The 22,287-nt window shown below is 41.9% G+C and overlaps 2 protein-coding genes across 4 annotated transcripts in view; both read right to left on the reverse strand.

Moving 5' to 3' along the window:
* lamb2 (laminin, beta 2 (laminin S)) overlaps window positions 1-11,578 on the reverse strand; it is a 44,202-nt gene extending 32,624 nt beyond the window's left edge. For both annotated transcript variants that reach the window (XM_004565468.5, XM_004565467.5), the window contains exons 1-2: window positions 11,489-11,578; window positions 11,047-11,113 (exon numbers count right to left, since the gene is read on the reverse strand). In XM_004565468.5, coding sequence (XP_004565525.2) covers window positions 11,047-11,077 — 31 coding nt within the window. In that variant the 5' untranslated portion in view covers window positions 11,078-11,113; window positions 11,489-11,578. The remainder of the gene's footprint in view (window positions 1-11,046; window positions 11,114-11,488) is intronic.
* Window positions 11,579-14,036: 2,458 nt separating this feature from the next.
* lamb2l (laminin, beta 2-like) overlaps window positions 14,037-22,287 on the reverse strand; it is a 59,607-nt gene continuing 51,356 nt past the window's right edge. For both annotated transcript variants that reach the window (XM_014409268.3, XM_014409269.3), the window contains exons 22-35: window positions 22,046-22,209; window positions 21,714-21,938; window positions 21,395-21,609; window positions 21,199-21,295; window positions 19,410-19,782; window positions 19,147-19,328; window positions 18,747-18,994; window positions 17,469-17,684; window positions 17,247-17,391; window positions 16,946-17,153; window positions 16,231-16,372; window positions 15,701-15,877; window positions 15,390-15,555; window positions 14,037-14,646 (exon numbers count right to left, since the gene is read on the reverse strand). In XM_014409268.3, the coding sequence (XP_014264754.3) occupies window positions 14,507-14,646; window positions 15,390-15,555; window positions 15,701-15,877; window positions 16,231-16,372; window positions 16,946-17,153; window positions 17,247-17,391; window positions 17,469-17,684; window positions 18,747-18,994; window positions 19,147-19,328; window positions 19,410-19,782; window positions 21,199-21,295; window positions 21,395-21,609; window positions 21,714-21,938; window positions 22,046-22,209 (2,698 nt within the window). In that variant the 3' untranslated portion in view covers window positions 14,037-14,506. The remainder of the gene's footprint in view (window positions 14,647-15,389; window positions 15,556-15,700; window positions 15,878-16,230; window positions 16,373-16,945; window positions 17,154-17,246; window positions 17,392-17,468; window positions 17,685-18,746; window positions 18,995-19,146; window positions 19,329-19,409; window positions 19,783-21,198; window positions 21,296-21,394; window positions 21,610-21,713; window positions 21,939-22,045; window positions 22,210-22,287) is intronic.

The raw sequence follows: 22,287 nt of genomic DNA on the forward strand, positions 1-22,287 counted from the left end.
GGTGCTGCACCATAAACCTCCATGCAATTGGAAGACGCCAACTTGTCTCAAAACACTCACTAACTAAGCACTTAGCAGTAATGAAGCTTAAAAAAGAACAATGCAAAGCAGAAGCAGGGACTATTCACCCTCTAAGTTAAAGCTGTAACTTTCATTCTGAAACTAACACATTACAAAACTTTGAAGAGAGCGGGGATCCTTTTTTAACTTTAGCTTCACAGTTTCACAACTGCTTAGCACATGGTTGGCAACTGTTTGCAAACAAGTCAGCATCCTCCATAGAAACTACTGATGACTTCAGAAATCTGCCAACAACCAAAGCAAATGCAAAGGAGGTTGTCTGTGCAGCACCATGTGTTTTACTGCAAACAATTTTTCCTAGCAACAGCAAGCAGCTTTCCACAATCGCCAACTGGCCAGGGAATACATATTTTTTCCAATGAATGAACCTCTGTTGCAACCCCTAAAGGGGGCTGCCAAAAGAAGAAGAAGAGGACAACAGTAATCAGACAGATTTTAAAGGTCCAGTGTATAAAATCTTACCACTAGATGTCACTAAATTGCAGTCTGTATTCCGTTTTCTTACCCCTTACAATTCCAAATACATAATCCAAGGATAATGCAGAAAAAAACAGCAATGGCTGACTTTTCTAGACTGTTTATCCCCCATTTACCGCAGATACTCTTCTTCTGTCTAATGACAGCAGTACTGATCTGAATTGTTGAGGATATCCTGACATTTTCTGTGGGTAAGCACCAATGTCTGTGTCACTGTTAGCTGCTGTTAGCTGGCATTACTGAATGTCTCTTTAAAAGTGGACCTAACATTGTTGGACTTGGACCGTGACCCTATAACCCTCATAGTTTACCAACCAACAAAATGCCATTTGCTCATTCTGGCTTATCGGATGATCTACTTTTGTTTTAAATCAATTTACATTGCATATCTTTGCTTTTACCTTTGAACTTTTGATCACAAACATGCACTAAAAACAAGAGGGAGCAGTATTAGGTTCAAGGAAACTACCTTTAATCATTTAATCAGTTTTTCAAGAACATAATAAAAACTGCAGCACTGATAATTATGTTGATGACTGATGGAAGTGAGGGGATGTCAAGGCCCATGTCACAAGGACAATCCAGTGCATCAGCTGCTTCCTTCCTTCTTCTCCTCAATTTTTCTGATATACTGTCATTAAAGGAATGCAAAGTGAAACGTGGGGTGACAGCTGAAAGAAAAAAGGGGAGGCTCGGGCACTGCTACTGGTATGTGCAGTGTGTGTGTGTGTGTGTGTGTGTGTGTCACAAAGGCTGCAAAACAGTGCTGTTCAACCAGGCTTTTGTAACACCCTAGTAAAACCATACTGAATGTAGCTTGTACATCATCTTGCAGCCACATAGCACATTCTTATTTATTTATATTTGTTCTCTAATAATCTTGACATCAGACCGTAAAAACTGCTTTTGCTTTCCATGTCGTGTACTACTGCCAACAGCTGTTAACCTATTCTCAGCTTGAGTTAAAAACATGACATGAAATCATTACATTCATGCCCTTGGATGGTTAAATTTGGCTCTCAGGCGAAAGGTCTTCCACATAAGGAAAGTCTCTGACTGTCAGAGGCAGTGATACAGATTAAACTCTGCGGAGCTTTCAGAAATGAATTCACCACCCTCGATACACACACACACACACACCTCCTCCAAGTGAAGTCTGCTTTTATTAAGGGTTCATACACCTTTTTCAGGGTCAAATTCAAGCACTATCAAGGTGAATTTTGTAGCTTTTCCAGCACATTCCCAAAAAACAAGGATGCACGTTTCACTTCACATCACCTCAGTAACAACACGTGAAAATGAAAACAAATCATCCTAGGTTGATTTAAATGCCTTTGTTACCCTTTTGCTAAAACAAAGAAAAACGCACCACACAACAATACTAAAAGGATAAGGTTGCCAGCAAGGCAGCTCAGGTGGAGAAATTTAGCTTTTAGACTTTGCGGCTCATTTTAATTCTCTATCTGATAAGAAAAGTATTCAATCAGATAGTTATTTGTGAATAAAATACAGTTACAATTTCAAGCAGTTTTAAGCACCGCATCCAAAATACAAACACTTGAAAGGACAATATTAAAATTCAAGCATTTTCAAGCACCCGTACGAACCCTGTTTATTCCTTTCATATTTGCCACTGATTGCACTCAAATTCTGACCATTCTCTATAAGCAGACCATATACCACATTAAATCGGCACTATTTCACAAAACTCTTGAGAAATGTTTCTCAGTTGTCAGCATGAGATGACCTCCTTTGCTCTCAGCATTTACATACTTTACTGTAACTCTTCGCTGCCTAGAGACTGGTGACAGATTACAGAAGATTTCTACCAGTGAAACATTCTCATTGTAAAAACTGGCATGTGGGGAAAAAAGAACAATTAAAAATGTAAAAGTTTGTGGACAGAATCTGCAACCTTCAGTACTTTTTATGAAATTGTGTCTGGTTTTATACTACACACCTTCGCCTAACAAACACACAAAGCAAACTGAGAAAGTGAAGGAGAACAGTCTGTTAGAACGATACTTTTCACTCAGTACCAACTATATTAGCTAGCCTAAGATTAATATATTGTCAGTTTTTCAAAGTCAGCATGCATAATCTGTGCAGAGATGAAACTGCACTGCAACAGCTGTGATAAATCTGAATGGTAGTGGGCTAATATGTCAAGTACTGATATCACCTCCAACTAGAAGCCTGCAGCTCACTACAGGAATAAATCAGCTACACTTTGTTTGCATATGGTTTCACATCATCACCATCACAAAGCTGTAAAACGGTTTTCCTTCTTTCAGTTTGCCTCTTTAATTTCCTTAAATTTGTCACTCAGCTGTACCCATCTAATCCACAGACTAATGAAAACCTCTAGCTCTGTGTGTGTGAGTGGGATGTGACATCAGCGTGGTACATTCCAGAAGCACGGTCTGGCAAGACAGTTTGCTGTCACATGAACCAGTGTAAACTCTGCAGGAAACCAAGGCAAACAGTCAAAAATTGGACTGAAGAGAAAGCACGTAAGGACACACGTATTTGCTGGGAGAACACAGACAATACATGCATCCAACATTAATAAAATGATGGAAGGGTCAGATCCAATATTAGCTCACCCGGGGAAGTGAACAGACAGGATTAGCATCATTTAAGAGCTGCATGACATAAGACAGTGTGGGACTAGAAGGCACCACAGATATGTTTAGCAGTCACCATGGCATAGCTGCTTTAAGGGCCCGGCAAAGAGAAGTCAACTGCTTTTATTTTTAACTCCTCCTAGCTAATTAGTTTACATTCCCCTTCCATGCGTCTCCGTCCTCTCTTTGCTCGGCACTTAGCTGATGGACGGTTAACTCCCACAGCCAAACAACCAGCTGGTCTTCCTCCTCCTCACCTCACAGCTCACCTCCCATCTCTCTCCTCCCTTAATGTCTACTGCACCGGGAGGTCAGAGCGGTGGATTCACCACTCTGACCTCCCGCTCACCTTGTTCATTACTGAAAAAGGCCTCCTTCCTAAAAATAGTTGCTAACCTTGATGTAACCCATCATTTAAGTAAATGATGTCCATAGCAGAGACGATACTGTGTCTGTATTTCTTACTTCCTTGTTAGAGATTCAAGGCTAAGCGTAGGGCCCACGACAATCTTGACATCTGTCAAAATTCTTGTAAAATCTAATAAATCAGTGGCTGAGACAAAAGTTTTACTGAATAAGAGCAAAATTATTTCTTTATTATCTCAAAATTATTATTACAAAAGCAGACCCTAAGAGCAGGGCCATGGATCTTGGGGAAAATGTCATAATCAACAAGGCTAACATGGAGGGCTCTAGTACGCTTTCTCTGAGACATCTTACAGATGCACACCATAATTCAAAACTGCAGTAACTGGAGTTACCACAGACACACAAGCCATTATTTACACATTTCACTTCATTTACACGTGAAGTCTTAAACCAATTAAAGTTTGTATTTCAAATCATTTCTATAATAAAAACTCCGACGTCTCCTCTGAGTCTTTCCCAACTGTTTATTACTGACCGCCTGCATTGATATCTAAAACGCAAGAGTTTCAGTGAGCAAGGCCAGGCGCTGCCCATTACACAGACTGTTACATTAACAAGGCATGGCACTGAGAAGCAGCTGGTTGGAATAGAGGATATGCTCACATTCCTGTCCCGTCCTGGAGATGTCTGAGCTGCTCCGCACCGGAGAGAAAATATGGAACAAGACACTGTGAGTAACAGGTGGGCAGGGGAGTGAGGAGCTAGAACAATGTCTGTTTTTATCTTAGCGGTACGGGAAACATGCTAAGTGCATTTAGTGCCCACCCCGCAAGCCGTCATTCCCACATGTCTGTTGTTACTGAGTACTTACATCCAAAGAAGCATCAACGTGAAACAGAGTGCATGATTTTGATGCATTTTGTTTTTTCATCAGGGAATGAGCAAATGGGAAATTCACATACATTAGTCAGCTACATCAACACAATCAAATGTTAGATTGCATGAATAATTCATATATTCGTGAGTTTATCCAGCATAATCTCCATCTTATGGAGATTAAACTGGTCAAACAGGCTTACAAACTGGTGGCCTGTCCAGGGTGCACCCCATCTTTCACCCTGTTGCAGCTGGGATGGATAGAAGGAGTCAAGACCTAACTTTGAGTGGATATATATCTATGCTGTGCAATTACGGTATCTTTAAATGCTGCTGATGTTAAAGTCCCCACTGCAAAACTGGCAAAATAGTAGAGTCCCATCACATAACACCTACAAAGTGTAAGCTTTATGTGATCAGAGGGAGTTATGGAAACACTGCAGGTCAGATTTAGCAGGATTGTGTGAGATGTTTGCTGTAACCTAAAAATGATCTACCAGCCACACTCCCCCTGCCATGTTGTCTAAAGGTCAATAAATCCACCAAATACGAGGCACACGTGGCCACCAGATGCTGGGTGCAGCTTTTCCTTCGGTCATTTAACCAAAGAGACTGCACTCCTGTGGGTCTCTTTAGTGATTACGGTGCTGTGTATTTGCCTTGGTGCTCAGCAGGTGACCCAGAGCACCGAGCAGACTCCATACTCGTTTGCTGGACGTGCTAATCAGAGTGCCTGATGAAGAAAATCTGGCTCCACTTAGAGGGAAAACTGAAAGCATCACATGGGACTTGAAATTAGCATTTAGTGTGGTCTATTCTTGTGCTCACATTCCTGTATGTGACTCTAAGTGACTTTAATAACATAATTGCACTGTGTCGGCTTGATAAATGCTGAAATTGCCACATGTGTAAAAGAGAGGAGGGTAACCTTTGTGTGGCTTGAGGCTTAGGTCAGATCCTCTGAGCACAATTTAAAATACACTGGGGAATACTGCTTTCATGAAGTCATTTTGTAATACCAGGTCTGAACTGACAATGACCCCATTAGTCCCTTGAGAGAGGAGCAAAGGTAACCAAGAATTGTTAAGTTTTCTGTATCTCAAACTGGGTCTTTTTGCATTTATATTCACCCTTTTTTCACTGCAGGAGCTCAGGGCAGGTGTGGCACACTTACAGGAAATTCCCCTTATAAGCTCTTCCGGCCTTTCTCTTTCCACTGCAGTGTGGGACCTACTGGATTCACAAGGTGAAACAATGACGTTTACCTGAAGAAAAAAAAACACTCCCAAAAAGAGGACTAACGGGGTCTGACTCAGTACAGACAGCAGGCTCTTCTATGTACCACAATCTGCAGCAGCCACAAAAGAAGGTTTCTTTTTTTTCCTGCATTGAAGCAACAGCCATTGTAAGTTTTATGAGTAGAAAGAGAGGTGTGGGGAAATACGGAGATAGAAAATGGGTGCAGTATTTGTAACATGGCGGGGCAATCACAATGACCTAAGACCATAAGGCCACACTGTAGGAGCTTGTATGCTTGCCTGAAAGGAGCAAGATATAGATCCACTTGCAAAAATGCAATGTAGTCATTACATCCATGTTTTCATTAGTGTGTAATAGCCTGTAACTATGACTTATAAAAAACAAGCCTCCAAAATCCTTGGGGGCAGTATAATATTCAATGAAGTACATTTTTAATGCATCATTTTGTGGAGTATACATATCTGATTTCAGCAGTAAATCATGGACTGTTCATTCAGTGACTTGGAACATATGAAACAGCTAGCCCAAGGTTACAAGAAACATTATATATGTACATGGTTACATGTGGGGGTGTATGTGTATGCGCACGTGCATGTGTGTGTGTGTGTAATTACAGGCCTCCAAGATGAAAGCACCACACACTGTGACTTCTTCCACTGCAACTCAAGTAAAATTTCAAATATCTCAAGAAAATGCTAAGCACACCAAATCCATCCTTCCCTTCTTCCTTTCTTCTTCTCTTTGTCTCGACTTCATCCCCCTTTTCCTTCTGTCCTTCCTCCCTTCCGTCTCCTTCCTTCAACCCTCCCACACTGCAGCGTCACATTCTAATTGCTGCTTGTCTGCTATCAGGTGTGGTCGCGTCTGAGAGCATAGCTAGTTTTTAACAAGCTATGCTACAGAACTCCATTAATCCTGTTATTGGACTTAGCCTGTGGCCCGTAGCAATAAAAGCTCCTGGCATCTGACAAACATAAAGACAGTGCAGCCACAGTTTTTGGAAAGGAAAAGGACATTCATATTTCTGCTTCTTGTGGATATTAGAGCCACATCTTATTGAATAAAAAGTATCCATTCATAACATCATTCATAACATTTGCTGAAAATAATTTGTTAATCTAGCATAAAAACTGCTTTCCTTTCATACTTTTGATTGCACGCTCACATCACAAATCGTCCTTACTTCCTTTGGATGTATATTCTGTTCCAATGGATGATGCTCATACTAAGCATGAACAAAGATTGTGTGAACAATTAATCCATGTTAACCAAAGGCTCAGGCTTCATAACTCTTTAACATGTTTATTCCCTTCTTTGATCTTTATGGGATTAGTCTCATCTCAAGGAATCCTTGCTAGCTATGAGCACAGAAGCCCCACCCACCTGCTGCTCTTACAAAGGGAAACCAATCAGAAAACAGCTGGCCTAAAGTGAGAGTGTCCTTAACCTCTAAAACAGGGAGGAGCTAAAACATGATGAGCAGAATAGGCCCACTTTAAACTACACCGTGCTTTCCCTAGTCTCACATGTTTCTGTGAATAATAATAACATTGTGATTTTTTCAAAGTGTGTTATGTCATTAACATTTACAGTGGCTAACTAAAGCTATGTGTCTGCAATCGTGTGTCTTCATACGACAGGTCACAGGTCACGCTTCTTTACAGCTGCGCATTCGTTCTCCTTGAGACTCACAGCAGCTCCACTCAGGTTCATAACTTCACCAGCCACTTCATTGTTTTTAATGAGGCCAGCACCATTTCCTGTTCCTCTCCATCACCTCCCCCATCCTCAAGTCCTCCTTCCTTTAGTTTATCTGCACCTCCCCTTTTCATCCAGAAAAGCTCCTGCCCAGGAAACCCAACTCATGGTCCTTTTATACAAACAGGTTTACTCTCTCCCTCCACCCCTGTGTCTAAAGTCTTTCTCTCCCTCTTCTTTCTCATTGTCCTGATTCTATCCTGATTGTACCCCCCACCCCCCTTCTATTTAATCAGGCTCTGTCTCCCCCCCTCTCTCTCTGTTTCTAGTACTGGTGGTTAGCAGGCTTTAGTGCACCATTGTTCTGGCATCTGCACATTTCCGGAGGCTGTCGCTTACAAAGGCTTTGGGAACACACTCTCTCGTTCCCACTGCCTAACCAGCTCTCACCTGCCCACACACACACACACACACACACGAGGAGGGTATCAGCAGTTCAAAAAAGCCAAATTCCTACACACATAAACCTGCAAGAAAGGTGTATTACAGAGGATTTACTTTGTGCGATGAGGCAATCCAGATCCCTTTTTTATGTTCAGGTTTGCTTGCTTTCTTTTCTTTCTTATTCCCAGCTCTTTCCTTTCGTTCCTACAGAGTAATGATGAGTTGGTGCCTCCTTCAACTGCACTTTAAATGGTTTCGAATACTAAAGGTAGGCGTCTAAAGGTAACTAGCCTTTTTGCCAGAGCTTATTTGTGCTTCACCAACACATATGGCCGTCTCGCTGCAGCTCCTACTTCTAACTGGAGTCATGAAGAAAAGAAACTAGCATGTGAAAAGAAAAGAAGAGTGAAGGGATGGCTGACTCTTTTGTTCCTGTGATCAGCCTGAGTCCTTTCTCGCTTTTGTCGCGCACACATAATGACACACGCCAATTAACCCCTCCTTTGACCTGTGGGTTTGGAATTGACCCTTGACCTCACAGCTCATCCTCAGAGACATCTGAATGGACACCTCCCAATGTTAGTAATGACAGCGCGGGAGGTTTATCAGGTCAAACACTTCCCACCTCTCTCTACTTATTCCAGCTGCTAACACTGTGATTTTGACCATAAAGATTATTTTGAACTGTGAATGCAAAGCTACACTATTAGAGTCCAAGGATGATATAATGGCGCCATAAATGACACAGAATAGGTCCTATGCCTACTGATATACTTGGTCAGTCTATTTATCTTTAATTCTTATTTATGTTTGGCAGTGGGTTAGCTTCCTCTGTCTGAAAACGATCCTCAGGAGTCATTTGTCAAATCAGAGTTCACCACATTAATCGTTCCTTCTGTCCTTCTGTCCAATTTAGTAAACTTAAGCTGAAGCCTGTGAGCTCCTAAAAAAGTCACCTTTAATCAAACTCCTGAAAGTATATAGCGTTGAAGATTAGACCAGAAGCAAAGACGTATTTTACTTTTAATTGTTGGTAATTGACGTGTTGAAAGCTCTTGTTAATCTGATTCATGAGCTGTGCGCTGGCTGTGACTTGATCAGGTTTAATTGACAGAACGCCATCATTACATTTGGACTTGAGTGCTGTTAATTGCTTAAAGATAAAACACGAGTACATGGCTTCTATCCCCTGCAGGGTTAAGCCCACAGTCCATGGCTGGACTGAACTGAACCTTGCTCCATGTCATTTCCATCTCTCAGTCTTCTCATATCCTGACTCTCCTAAAAACTGTTTTTATTTTGCCAGGAATTTTTGAGGAATCATATTTATAGCCCACTTTATCCCTTTTTCCTTCTTGACTTACTAAATGGGAAAACTGAGAATCAACTCTGACCTACACTTTACCTGCGTGGTTACATTTTCTACTGATACCCTTAAACAACACACACAGGCCTGCTGTGTGCAGAGTAAAAGGTTTATTGCTTGCTGTAATTGTTTCTCCTGTCCATGAACCACAAGCGTGGTTGTTCCATGTTCTTGTGGTGCGGCTGCCAAAAGCAGAACTTGTTCTGCTCATCAGTGGATCTCTTGAATAGAACTACTACTGTGGCCAACTTCTGTCCGCCACAACAAGATTCTCTCCAGGGAAGCACATGAGTGATGATTCTGAGGACCGACACCACAGCAAGCTGGTAAGTGAGCCATCCGGCAGGAAAAACGCAAGACAAGAAGGACCGGGGCTGGCTGGTTAGTAGTATATGAACGTGATGGGATTATGCGGTGCTTTATTGTCCAGCTGTGTAAAAATGTGTACAAAAGCAGCTCTGGGTAAACCATTACAGGCACCAAAGGGCACGGGTATATTCAATTCAGACAGATTTAGAAAGAAAAAAACTGTCCTGCAAAGTTTATTCTGATGTGACTCTGAGACATTAAGGCCAGCAACACTGACAGAACTTCAGTCCTGAAACCTCCCACTAAGCTCTGTCAGCCATCACAAAGAGCTGCAGATTTGATCAGTGAGGCCTGACAGCAGGCGCTCATAGACTTTAACTGCAGCAATAAGCACACTCGCTTCTAGCTGCAAGGAGCAACGCATTCAAATGCATTTACTGACAGTTATCAGGCAGTGAAATAGAGGTGTAGCTCACAACCTCTCAGCTTGGAGTGGAGCCCACATGTACCGTGTAAGTTGTGTTAAACAAATGAAGGATGCAGTGAAAAGAGATTTAAATCAGATATGTCTTTGTATTCAATTCTTAGCTTCATCGCTGGACACACTCACACATTCACCTAGAAGATTACTTAGAAATGATACAGACCACATTATCTACCAATTGATCCCTGGCTGCCCCAGCCTGCATCTTGCCCGTGGATACTTTGGCGAGATACTTAACCCTGAGTAGCTCCCGATACACTCATTGGAGTGTGAATGTGTGCGCATGGGTGAGTGAGCCACATTCTATAAACCTGTGTGTTTACCATTAACATCCAGAAAGTATGTAGGCGCTAGATGTGTGCAGTGGGTGTCTCTATTTGCGGATTCAACTGGGCCATTTTAGGAGGACCGTAAAACATGGTAACACCACCCAGAGAAAGACAGAGACGCAGACAGACGACCCCTGAGGCCCTGAAGGCACCAGGGGCCCTTAAAAAAGAAACACCAGCTATCTTATCTCTGCACAGGGAAATGTAAAAGGCAATCCCTTGAGCCTCACATCCAGACTACTGTTTCTGATAGTGCCTTGGTATAGTTCCTGACTCCAACCATCGAGGCTTAGAGAAATCTTTTTAGAGTGTAAGCCACTTTGAAAGAAATGTTCTTGACTCTTGACTTTTTTTGCTTGCTGTAAATGAGTTTGCAAAGCAGTCTTCTTCCCTGTTTTCCATCATGACAAGTGAAAACTGTGCTGATCACAGCGCATTCTCACTGACAGGGACTCTATGAACCAAGTGCAGGCATCAAGGGAGTATGACCCCGACCATCTCACTTCACTGCTATTGTTATGTTGTATTCCCTTCAGGTCTTGCGTGTCTTTGAACTCAGCATTTACAGGATTAACAAAGCTACACATCTTCCACAGACTAATCAAAGCAGGACCAGTGACCTGAAGTCGCTCGATAGCCGCCATATCCGTTCAGTGAATCGCTTCTGAGGGTTTGTTATGGAGCAGAAAACACGGAGTGACTTCAAAGGGTGCGCAGGTTACTTACCGCAGAGGAGCACCGCAACCGAGGCTCGCATCTCTGAGCGCGCATCCACCCGCTGGGCCGCAGCAACCTGCCACACGCAACACACTCATCATTAGACATACACAGTAACAACTAAAGGCGGGTTTTGTGTTACTGGGTGCAAAATGAGCGTTGGGAAAAGTTAAAAATGTGGGAAAAATTGAAGCTTTGATTTTTTTTTTTTCAATTGACGACCAACAATTGAAGTGCAGAGGACAACCAGGACTCCTTCACAGACTTTTTTTCATCCACTCTCTGTTTCTACTATTTAAATAACCGTTTGCCACTCTGTTCTCTGTAAACCGGTTCACTAAAGGAGAAAAAAAGTATAAACTGCTTTCAACTATCCAGCGAGCTAAGTATAACTGATTGTCTCTTATTTCAGAAATGAACTGATCATAAGCATTATCTTAAACCTTCTCACCGTTTGTGTCGCGTTTCCAACGTTTCCTTCTCTGCTGCCCCTCTTCGTCCACTTGTTGCGGAGTTCTCGGACAGAAGCGGAGCTGAGCAGTTCTTCTGCTCCTGCTTCTCTGCCCGGGAAACCCTGGGCCGGACTTACTGGAGCGGAGTTTCTTAATGCGCACAAATGGGCCGAATCCTTGGGTCGCGTGTTCGATTCCTTCAGTGGGCAGATGAAGCACACCCAGTTGCCTTTCTTTAAATGAGTTTTCGATTAGTTTAGAAAGATAACAACTGGACTTCTTTATGTTTTGTGAAGACGTTTTACCAGTGAAAGAGGAGAGGTGAAACGTCTTCACAAAACATATTATTATTATTATTATTATTAACACGTCATCACCCAGAGCCGTCTATTCAGGTGTTTAGTCATGAGTCCATGCAAATCCGTTTACAGTATCTTCCACCAATCTGCTCCCCCCCCCCCCACTATATTACAATAGGTTAACTTCCAGCAGCAGATTATACGTAATGTATACAGTAACCTTTAAAATGATTCCTATGTGAAATATGACTAGGCCGCAGTGCTTAAGTAAATAAACATACAAGGAAAGCTATGGTGTTGTGCCAAAGAAGTTACCCCTGCCAGAAGTGTTACTGTCCTCAGAGTAGGAGGTTCTACAGGTGAGTCCAGGTGTTGGTACTGGATTCATAGCACAATACTCTCTTTTTGAGTTCACTGTCATGTCTGTTTTATTTTTATGTTATATTTATTTTTTTAGTTTATTTGGCTGTTTTACCTGCTTTTTTTTTTTTAAAACAGTTTGTTAACATACCAGGACGGCACAAAAGCTACTTGATTATGTACTTCACTTTATCAACATGGTCCTATGTAGGCAATAATGGAGTGTGAAAAAACCCCTGCTAAAGCAAAATGAATTCAAAGTAATTCCTGTGTCAAGTTTCCCTCCAGTAACCCGCTGCATGTTTTCCGACGAGCCCCCTTTCTGTCCCCGTGAGCAGGAATGCGCGCTCCCTGCAGGACGTATTGGATTCCCTTTGGTTTAATCCAATGAGGAGCCGTGATCGTTATCACAGATTCTATGCTTGAAAGCACCAGCCCAGCCACGCAGGTGGACCGCACGGCGTGACTAATAGTTATGTCCGGGGATAAGAAATATCATAGAAATTAAGTTTGGTGCAATGAATCAATCTTATATGAACTAAAGCTGTTGACTTCATGTAATCCACTGCATTGCACATGTGGATCATTTCACATGGGAGTAGTACGTAGTTCTAACTGTTTCTGATGTGCGCCAGTGTTTCACTGCTGGCAGATCGTCGTCCAGAACAAAGCCTGCTATAAACCTCTGTCATATTGCACATTCCCTGAGCTGCTGCAGGACAGCCCCTCTTTGTTAGAGACCAGGATCCAATGCCACAACCAAGAGAGAATAGGCTTTTCATACTGAGAACAGATCCCTGACACTTAAATGAAATAAGAGCCAGTATTTGGTGAAAGTTCACCATGTGTTAGCATTGTTTTTGGTTTTTGTTTGTTCGTCTTTTGCATGCTGCACTCTCACACAGAGGTTTTCATATCATTTAGCACACCCATCTAATGACTTGGAAGATACCACCCAGCAACATAGTTACAATTAGCCAATAAAATGGTGCTGTGTGTATGGATATATCAGAGGGTGTGTAGTTCAATTAGATCAGCTTCACCATTGACTTTGAGTTGCAGTTTCTGGCAACTTGACAAATACAACAGTTGTCAACATTCTCTTTGAGCTACATTTTTGCTCTCCTCCAACTCCCAAGAAAAAATCTCTGGCTCTTTTGCCACAAAATGTTCACCAGCTAGTCAAGAGCAAACTGGGATGCTTAATAGGGAAACAGCAGCGTACAGTTTGGTTTTTAGAGCTGGAAAAATGCCGAATCCTCAGCTGAAAACAACATGCGTATGAACAACGAGACAGAACAAAAACAGTCAAGTTGTAAAACAAAACCTTCAGCTAAAAGCTGCTAAAATGCTCCACAGGCCTGGCAAGATGCAGATTCAGGGGGCAGCTTGCTAGTGTCGGCCCATCACCAGCCACTTGTGTCACACTTTGAATTTTATTTTTTTTACTGTAAATTGAAAATGTTTAAAAATTGGAGCGGTAAATGACTTTCTGTAACTTGAGCCAGGGATTCAATAGGCTGGCAAAGTGACTATCATTATTAACTAACGGCATTAATGATGGGTGAGATCTATTAGGTGTAACTTTGAGTGAGTGTAGAAGCTGTGTTTTTGCAGAGGTGGTAAATTGAGAAGAGATGAAGGCTGTGGGCAAAGAGAGACAAATATGGGATTGAACTTATACACTTAACTGTGTATAAGGTTCCCCTGTGTAGCAAAACACTGAAGCAACATACCTTCTTAAGCAATGTAAATATTGCATACAGTCTCACACAAATATGATGCATTTATATAAAGTGTCAGATTGACTTTGTCTTCATCATATCACCTCACAGTGTATGTTTATATGAATATTTGTACGTTATAATTAAAGAAAAAGCACAAAAAGTACTTTCAAAATTTTTAATAGGAATGTCAGTGTGTACACCCCATACTAATGTGGTCAAACAACACAAACACTCAACATCTTGAAAGCACTTTTGGTATAGGTAACTGATAACATACTCTGATATAGTCTTTCCACATACAGTAAATCAATTCCATTATTATCCGTTATTATTGGCTATAGAGTGAAATAAATGCTCTTCACAGGTTATCCGCCTATTGTAATAGCTTAAATACATGAACACCACCAAGGGCAGGAGTGATATTGAGGACTCAAACAGTACATGGACAGTTGAAGGCATTTCTGTGACATAACACTTGCAGGTAATGTGTAAAACTTGAAATACCAGTGAAAGAATGGAGGAACCTCCAGAGCAGCGTTTTATTTTCATTGGTGACAAATTTTCTGTTTTCCAGTCACAACAGCAGTTCTAACTCTCCTCTACTACAGCAGCTGATGACACGCAGGAGGCATCATCGCACACAGGTGTTGTAGTTCTGCACTCGATGCCGGATCTCGTCCCGCACACTAGTTGCGTTGTCTTTCAGCTTGTCCAACTCCAAGCGCTGCTTCTCCATCCGCCTCTCATTGTTTTTGAACTTTTCCTCAAGTTCTGCAATCACAGGGAGCAAGAGAAAAGTTAAAGTAACAAGCATGCACAAAAGGCTGAAAGGTTGATCTACAGCCACGTCCTACTACGAAGTTCTTAGTTGTTTGTTTAGAGCCAAAAATCTATGCCAAATCTGCAGATGCGATTGTTAAACCATACAGTACACAATAAACATATCAGTAATAGCTCTATCCTAAATTAATATAGGACTTAAAACTAGTTCCAAGGCAGAAACGCTCACTTGATTTTCACTGATTTGAACTGTGAATTCTCTGCTTTGATGTTTTTAATGTTTCTCTGCATTTCTATCCTGCCCACATATAATGATATTGTTTCATTTCTATCACTTACTTTTAGTCATTTAGTGCCTGTTACAGCACATCCACGGATCCTGTGAAAGGAACTGATCTTTATCTTGGAATATTTTATGAATATTAACAGTGTAACTCTACTCATCTCATCCTCATCTGTGACATCATGTGTTATGTTATGAATCTTGCTGCAGTGACAGCTGCAAGTTATCCTGGTTTTAGCATAAGGCAGGAGCTGTATTACATGACTGTGCCATCTAGTCAGAGTCTTTTGTACACTATGAACAATGGCACATTATTTAAACGGTGGTAGTTTAACACGGGAGACTTCTTTACAGGCAATTTCTGGTCAAGTCGCGCACTACGGTCACAATGTGCTGTATGTAGCTCACCTGAAGAACAAAGTCAACACTGAGAGCAGCCATATGAACTTACCGTCCAGTTCTCTTATCCCACTGGTGGCATTCTTGAGCCATTTCTCTGCATCCTCTTTGAGATCTTTGACCCTCTGGTTGATGTCCTTCAGACCTCCAGACACCCCACCAAGAGACTCGATCTTCATCTGCAGCTCACGATACTGTTTCTCTGTGTTGTTGAGGCTCTGGCAGATGATGCAATCGTTTTATTCAAGAATTATATATATATATATATATATATATATATATATATATATATATATATATATATATATATATATATATTTATTTATTCAATAAGTTTGGTCCAAACTCCACCAACAGCCTCACCTGCTCCAGTGAAGATGTTAGGTCAGTGGCATTGTCGGCCAGTGCTTTAGCCTCGATTGCCATCTGTCTGTTCTGCTCCGTCTTGTTCTTCAGAGCTTCCACCTCCTTGGAGAGGTTCATTAAACGCATCATGACATCCATCTGCTTGGCGTCTAGGCTCACCAGCTTTCCCTCCACCTGGAAAAAATGAGACATGAAGAAGGAAAGAGTTATGGGAACCACATTGTGCCTTTTTTCCTGTATCCCACCGCTCACCCCAACCAGTCATTTGTTCTACTGGAGCTTTACCGTTAAAAGGGAGTTTTTCCTTCCCACTGTCACCACATGCTTCATCATAAGTCGTCTGATGAGGTTTTCCCTCTATTATTGTATTTTTACCTTACCATATAAAAGCACCTTAATGCAACTGTTTTTGTGATTTTGGGCTATATAAATAAAACTGAAGTGAAATGAACAAAAGTGCTCATTGGGGAGGTAGATTACAGAAAATATGTGAAACCTGTAAATTTACATGTTCCAAGATTCTGTACCTCAGCAGTAGCGTTTCTTGTGCTGTTCAGGTTGTTGTGGGCTTCTTTCAGGGCAGCCTGTGCTTTCTCTATGGCCTTTCCAGATGCTTTTAACGCCTCCTTGGTAATATTGGTCATGTCTTTCACTTCCTCTGCTCGCCTCCTGCACAATAGCACCAAAAATTAGTCAGAGAGAAAACCTTTTTCCTACAGCTCTGCTTAATAAATGCATGTTCAGTGCATTTAATAAGGCTTAATTATACACAGCCTATTAATGCCATGGTTTGCCTGGTGCCAGCTGAACCCAAGGAAAAAGGATAGATGTGTGGATATCCTATTTGAACTTTAATAACAACAAGAAAGACAATATCCGAAACCAAAATTCATGTTGTAGGGTATGGATGATAATAGTGTAGCCACAGAATGCAGGTGTAACAAACATAGCCTTGGAGCAGGGGTGGCAGGAGCAGGAGAGTTTTAGAGGGCTGTTGTAGAGGGGGGCACCAATAAGCATATAAAGAGATCAAATTAATCAATTTGAAATACTGAGCAGCCTTCAGCTTATTGGTGCAGCCCCCTACAACAGTCTGTTTCTCGTGGTCCAGCGGGAATCTTAACTGCCTTCTGCTGAAGGCAACATTCATCTTTTATATGCAGTCACAGTTTAACTTTCAGCAAGCTGGCTTATGGGAAATGTGGTCCTTAATTTCAAAACAAAACAAAAATGATAACTCACTTGGCCTCTTTAGCTGCATCAAGAAGCTCCTTGACTTTAGTGGTGTGCAGTGTGGTTTGATTTACAATCCCCTCAATATTGCTGATGTTGGAAAGACTTTCCTTTATCTGCGCGATCATTTTGTCCAGAACGGTCCTGTTCAGTGGCAGTGTGATCGACAAGACCTCCTGAGCCACTTTCTCTATGCTCTCTGGGTCGGCTCCCTCCTCTGGGCAGTACAAGAGAGGACAGGGACAAAAGGAGTGCAAATGCAGGAAGCATCAAGTTACATTTAGACATTGAAGCAATATCATCCACATACCAGTGAGAAAGTTTTTAATTTTCTCAATGAACTCTGTCAGGTTCTTATTGCTTTCTTTAAGCTCCTTGCTCAACTTGTTGGCTTTTTCCAGCGTGTTTATCGTCTGGTTCTTCAGTTTTTGTGTCATAGCAGCTATGTCCTGGAGCTGGACACAAGAAATCAAGAGTCAGATCAAAGAAATATTTCACTCATATGAGGCTAAACTACGGATACTGCGAGCACCTTTTTGGAGACTTTCTGCAGCTCCTTACTGGCAGTGTTCAGACTGTCTGTAACGTTCCTGGTGTCATTCAGCGCAGCTACAGATGTGCCCACAGTCCCGCTGCATCCCACTCCTCCACATACATGGTTTCCCTGATTGTCATGGCAGCCGGCACCACCACACTGACTGTCTGGGCAACTGCCATTGACGCTGTTATTGCTGTGACCGCCACACACCTTAAAGATGGCACCATGCACTGACTGAGTTAGTGGGATAAGACTTCAACGCTGGACAGCAAGACTTAAATGCAGTTTTGTTATCAATATAAAAATATAAAAACCAAATATTTTAATTTCCCTACTGCAAGATACTCTTAATAAACAAACAAAAATACAGTGCAAGTAGACAGCTTCACTCTATAGTTGTCAGTGGAGACAACAGACGTGTGTCAGCATTCTCAGACTCACTGGAAATATCTTAATTTTCTTAAAAGCCTGCAAATAAATACCTTAATTTGCAGACTACCATCAGCAAAGAAATGCAGTGACATCATAATGTGTGTGTGCGATCTAATTTGTAAAAATACGATACATGACAAAATGCCATGTATTTTAAATAATGTTTTTAAGGCTCTGAAAAAAAACCCCCAACTGCTGCTACGTTTGCACATCAGGGACTGTCACAATTAAAACATACTCACCAATCAGTGATGGAAAACCATTTTCAATTTCTACTTAATCCTTTAATCATGAGCTGATTTGGCTTTTCCACTAGATGTCACTGCCAGCATAAAATTCCAACACTGTTTTTTGCAGATGTTTCACAATGTTCATAAACAAACTTGGCATGTTGCATGTTTAAAAACACATCAGTGAGGTTTTTTCCTTTTTTTTTGAGTAAACTTCTCTTTTTTTAACAGGTAGAACATGTTGATATTATTAAGAAAACTCCACTTTTTATGAATTTACAATATTAGATGCCTAATGCCTAAGCTTTAATCTCATTTTCACTTTGTCAGTTTTTCTACCTCAGAATGACAGAACAAGTTTCTTTTTCTGGCATGGATTCTTTTAATTAGAGAAAACGTATCTGGAGTTCAGAATTGTCACCTTATACAGTCTCCTGAAAGTACTCCTCGCTGAGGCCTTCCCTACTCCAAATTCTGAGGCTTAGATCTACGCTTATTCCACTTGCCATTCTCTTTCAATGAATGTTGTCTAATCTAGTTGAGGTCATGGTTAGGGTACATACATAACCCTAACCCAACATACATTTTTTTATTATAGCACACTGCTTACCTGGTCGCTCAGCTGATTGACCTGTTTATGGAGGTCGTGAGCTTGTTTTTGTAGGTCGCTGAGTGACTTGTTGTGAGCAGCCACATTACGGTTAATGCTGTTTTCAATTTCATCCAGCAGGTCTTCTGTGCGCGCTCTGGTCTTATTTGACTCTTCCACAGGACTCATAGGACCAAACACTGAAGCGTTGCATTTCATCTCAGCCTGCAGCGATTCCTGATAGTACTGCTTCACTTTCTCAAACTGATCTGTGAGAGACACCAGCAGCTTTTTAAAAGCAACGTATAAAACCTACTCTGCTACTGGATATGGATTTAGTCTGCTTCCTGTATTTACAGCAGCGAGGCTTCATGTGACATGTTCAAGGTTTTCATTTGTGCCTCTGATGGCAACAAATTACCTGCAAACCCTGAGCCGAACAGTTCAAGCAGCTTCTGTTTGTCAGTCACAGTGGTGTTGAGGTCCCGCAGCTCTTTTTCCATGTTATCCAGCGTGTGTCGGAGTGCCCTGTCTGTTTCTGCTGTCGTATTCAGCTCTTGGCCCATGGCCATCAGACGCCCATCAGTGAGGGCAATCTCAGCCCTGAAACACATACAGGATGTTCTTAAAATATAATAAAGTAGCTGATGAGAAACACCAAACGACATGCTGCTATTTCCTCACCTGAGGTCATCGATGCTCTGGCCAATGAGCTGGTAGACCCTGTCCCTGTCCTGCGTAATGATCAGATCCTTCACCTGCTTCAGCTTCCCTTCCAGTTCTTTGATGCGTGCGTCCCCAGCTCCCGGTGTGATGCCACCCTTCAGGATCTCCTGCACTCTGGACTGGATGTGATCCAGGTCCCTTCTAATCTGGCACAGGGCGTCATCCCAGAGCTGGAAGCACGGGTGACACTGGATGCATTTTGGGAAGATGCCGGTGAAACCACGAGCGCACTGGTTGCACTGCAGTCCCGCGGCTCCTTCCCGGCATTCACACGCACCCGTTAATCTGTCACACTGGGCAATCTCTGTGCCCTCTGGGTTACAGTTGCATTCTAAGTAGAGGAGAGGGAGAAATAAACAGAACCTCTAAATAAAATACTTGTAACCACACCTCATATCACTAAATACTGCATTTAGGTTATATTAAAGCAAAACTGGGAATAATCATAAAGAAGAGCACTGGAGAAAAGAAAAGAAATAAAATAAAACCAGTCCTAAGATGACATCTTATTATAAAGCACTCTCTACAAAATACTTCGATAAAGAAGCAACTGTCAGGTTAAATTCATCGTGTTGAACAATAATATTTTAACCATTGAGGTTTTTTTTTTTTTTTAATACACAGTCCCCTATTTTCAGATGCGGAAAATCTCAAAAGTTGTTTCATGGATAAGTGGGAGTTGTTTCTTTCTTGCCACATGATTGTTCGGGTGCAAAAATGCAACGTAAATCCATCAAACAGCGAGAGTTTGAACACTACTTGAGAAAAGAAGAATACGCCGGTGAGCACATCAACATGAAAAGACCCAAATATCCAAGGAAGACAAAAGTCGCAAATGACTGCGGGGTGATGTGAGGAAGAAATGCTTTCCAGGTGGTTTAAGGTGTATCCTTTCAAAGGTTAGCACAATATTATTGATTATTGTCTTGAAATGAAATGACAGTCTGCAATGTAATGGCATCTTTTCTTTTGTTTTCAAACCTGCATTGAGGTGTACTGAGTCACAGCTGGAAACAAACACAACTGTCCAGAAACTTTCAGACATAACCGCAGATGCTGACCAAGCTGTAGATCTAACCAGCACAGGTGAAACAGATCCCTAAAATCCAGACGTTGCACAAAGCATCGGCTCTTGAGGATAATAAGTAAGTATGAATTTAGTGTAAAACAAGATTTTTAAAAAACACATTTAAGAACAAACAACCAAACACACCAAAATACTCAGCTCTGGTTACAGAAGCCGAAATGTTTGAAGGACTAATTTAACTGTTTGATTAATATATTTCTTGGTAAAGAGTGGATCACTGATGTTACTGGTGTAACATGTCCCTATGTACTGTGTCTCCTGGGTAAGCTATAGAGTTTATATTTCATGCTGCATTTCAAACTTGTAATCTGTCGTAATGTTTGGTATTTACTCTAACTGTTGTGGCAACCTAGTCTGAAATGTTGAAGTGGTTTCACGCGATCTTTGTGCAAATAAATTATAGCCCATCACGGGTGACTTTGTGAAACTGGCCGCCTATTTTTTGAAGAGGGTGATTTTAAATCTGACTGTCAATTTAGTAATTTAGCAGCAATTTGTTTTGATCCCATTTAATCTGAAAGCAATGTGTGGAACACAAATGTATTATATTCTTCATTGAATGATTATGAATTATTATTGTTCACACTCATCATGCTCAGAAAAAACCACCTGTGATGTAAGACGTTACATGGCGTTCATAAAAGTCACAGTGTGATTTACCGTGGCACTGCTCCCGTGGATCTCCCCAGTGGAACAGCTCACACTCGGTGCATTGTTTACCTCCAAAGCCTGAATGACAGTGACACTGGCCTGTGAACTGAAGAGCACACAAACTGGTCCAATACAGGTACACAACAAGCATATCAAAAAGCACATCTGAGGCCCTCTTTAGACAGAAGCTTGCAATCATCCTCACCATGTTGCAGTGAGTTCCCAGAGCGTGCTGCGAGTTGCAATTACACGGCTCACAGCCCTGATCCTGACCGAAGTTCCAGTAGTTAGGTGCACACTGGTCACAGTTATGGCCTACCACATGCTCCCTGCAGAGACAGGCTCCAGCCTGCCGATCACAGTCACAGTGTCCATCGCTGCAAGCAGACTGTAGGGTACCAGCAGTCACACAGGTACAGCCTAAGAACAGCAACAGGTGTGCAGAGAAAAAAAACATAAATCACACACCCACGTTTTTTTTTTTTTTAAAGATTATGTAATCCAGTGACTTTGTCATCACTCACGTCTGCAATCGTGGGCCAAAGCGTTGCCATAGTAACCGATTTGACACTGGGCGCAAGACGGGCCGTCAGTGTGGTACAGGCACTTGATGCACTCGCCAGTCCTGGGATCACATGACTCAGGATCCTGGGTGTCTATGTTGCCGTTGCACTCACATGGAAAGCACTGTCCGCCAGGTTGCTCAGGGTTACCATAGTAACCAGGGGCACACTGGTCACACCGAAGACCTACGAGAGAAAAGTTGGAATAAAGATACAAGTCGTTTTCATTTACTTGACAGCACAGTGCTGTCAGTCAAACATGGATGAATGAACCAGTATGAACCAGCGCTCACCCATGTAGCCCTGTTTGCAGTTACACATGATCTGATCAGAGGTGTGGTCAACCTGACAAGATAACGCATTGAAGTTATCGGAGTTGGGGTTATTTGGGCAGGGGCAGGGCCGGCAGTGCTGCCCTGATCCAAGTGCTGGGTTTCCAAAGAACGTGTCCATGCAACTGGAACAAAATGAGATAAAAGATTTGCTTTCAATTTGATCACTCGGACAAAGGAGCTGAAGTGTGAAGTGTGGCACT

Source organism: Maylandia zebra, linkage group LG20 (genome assembly GCF_041146795.1).
Source record: "Maylandia zebra isolate NMK-2024a linkage group LG20, Mzebra_GT3a, whole genome shotgun sequence".
NCBI lineage: Eukaryota > Metazoa > Chordata > Actinopteri > Cichliformes > Cichlidae > Maylandia > Maylandia zebra.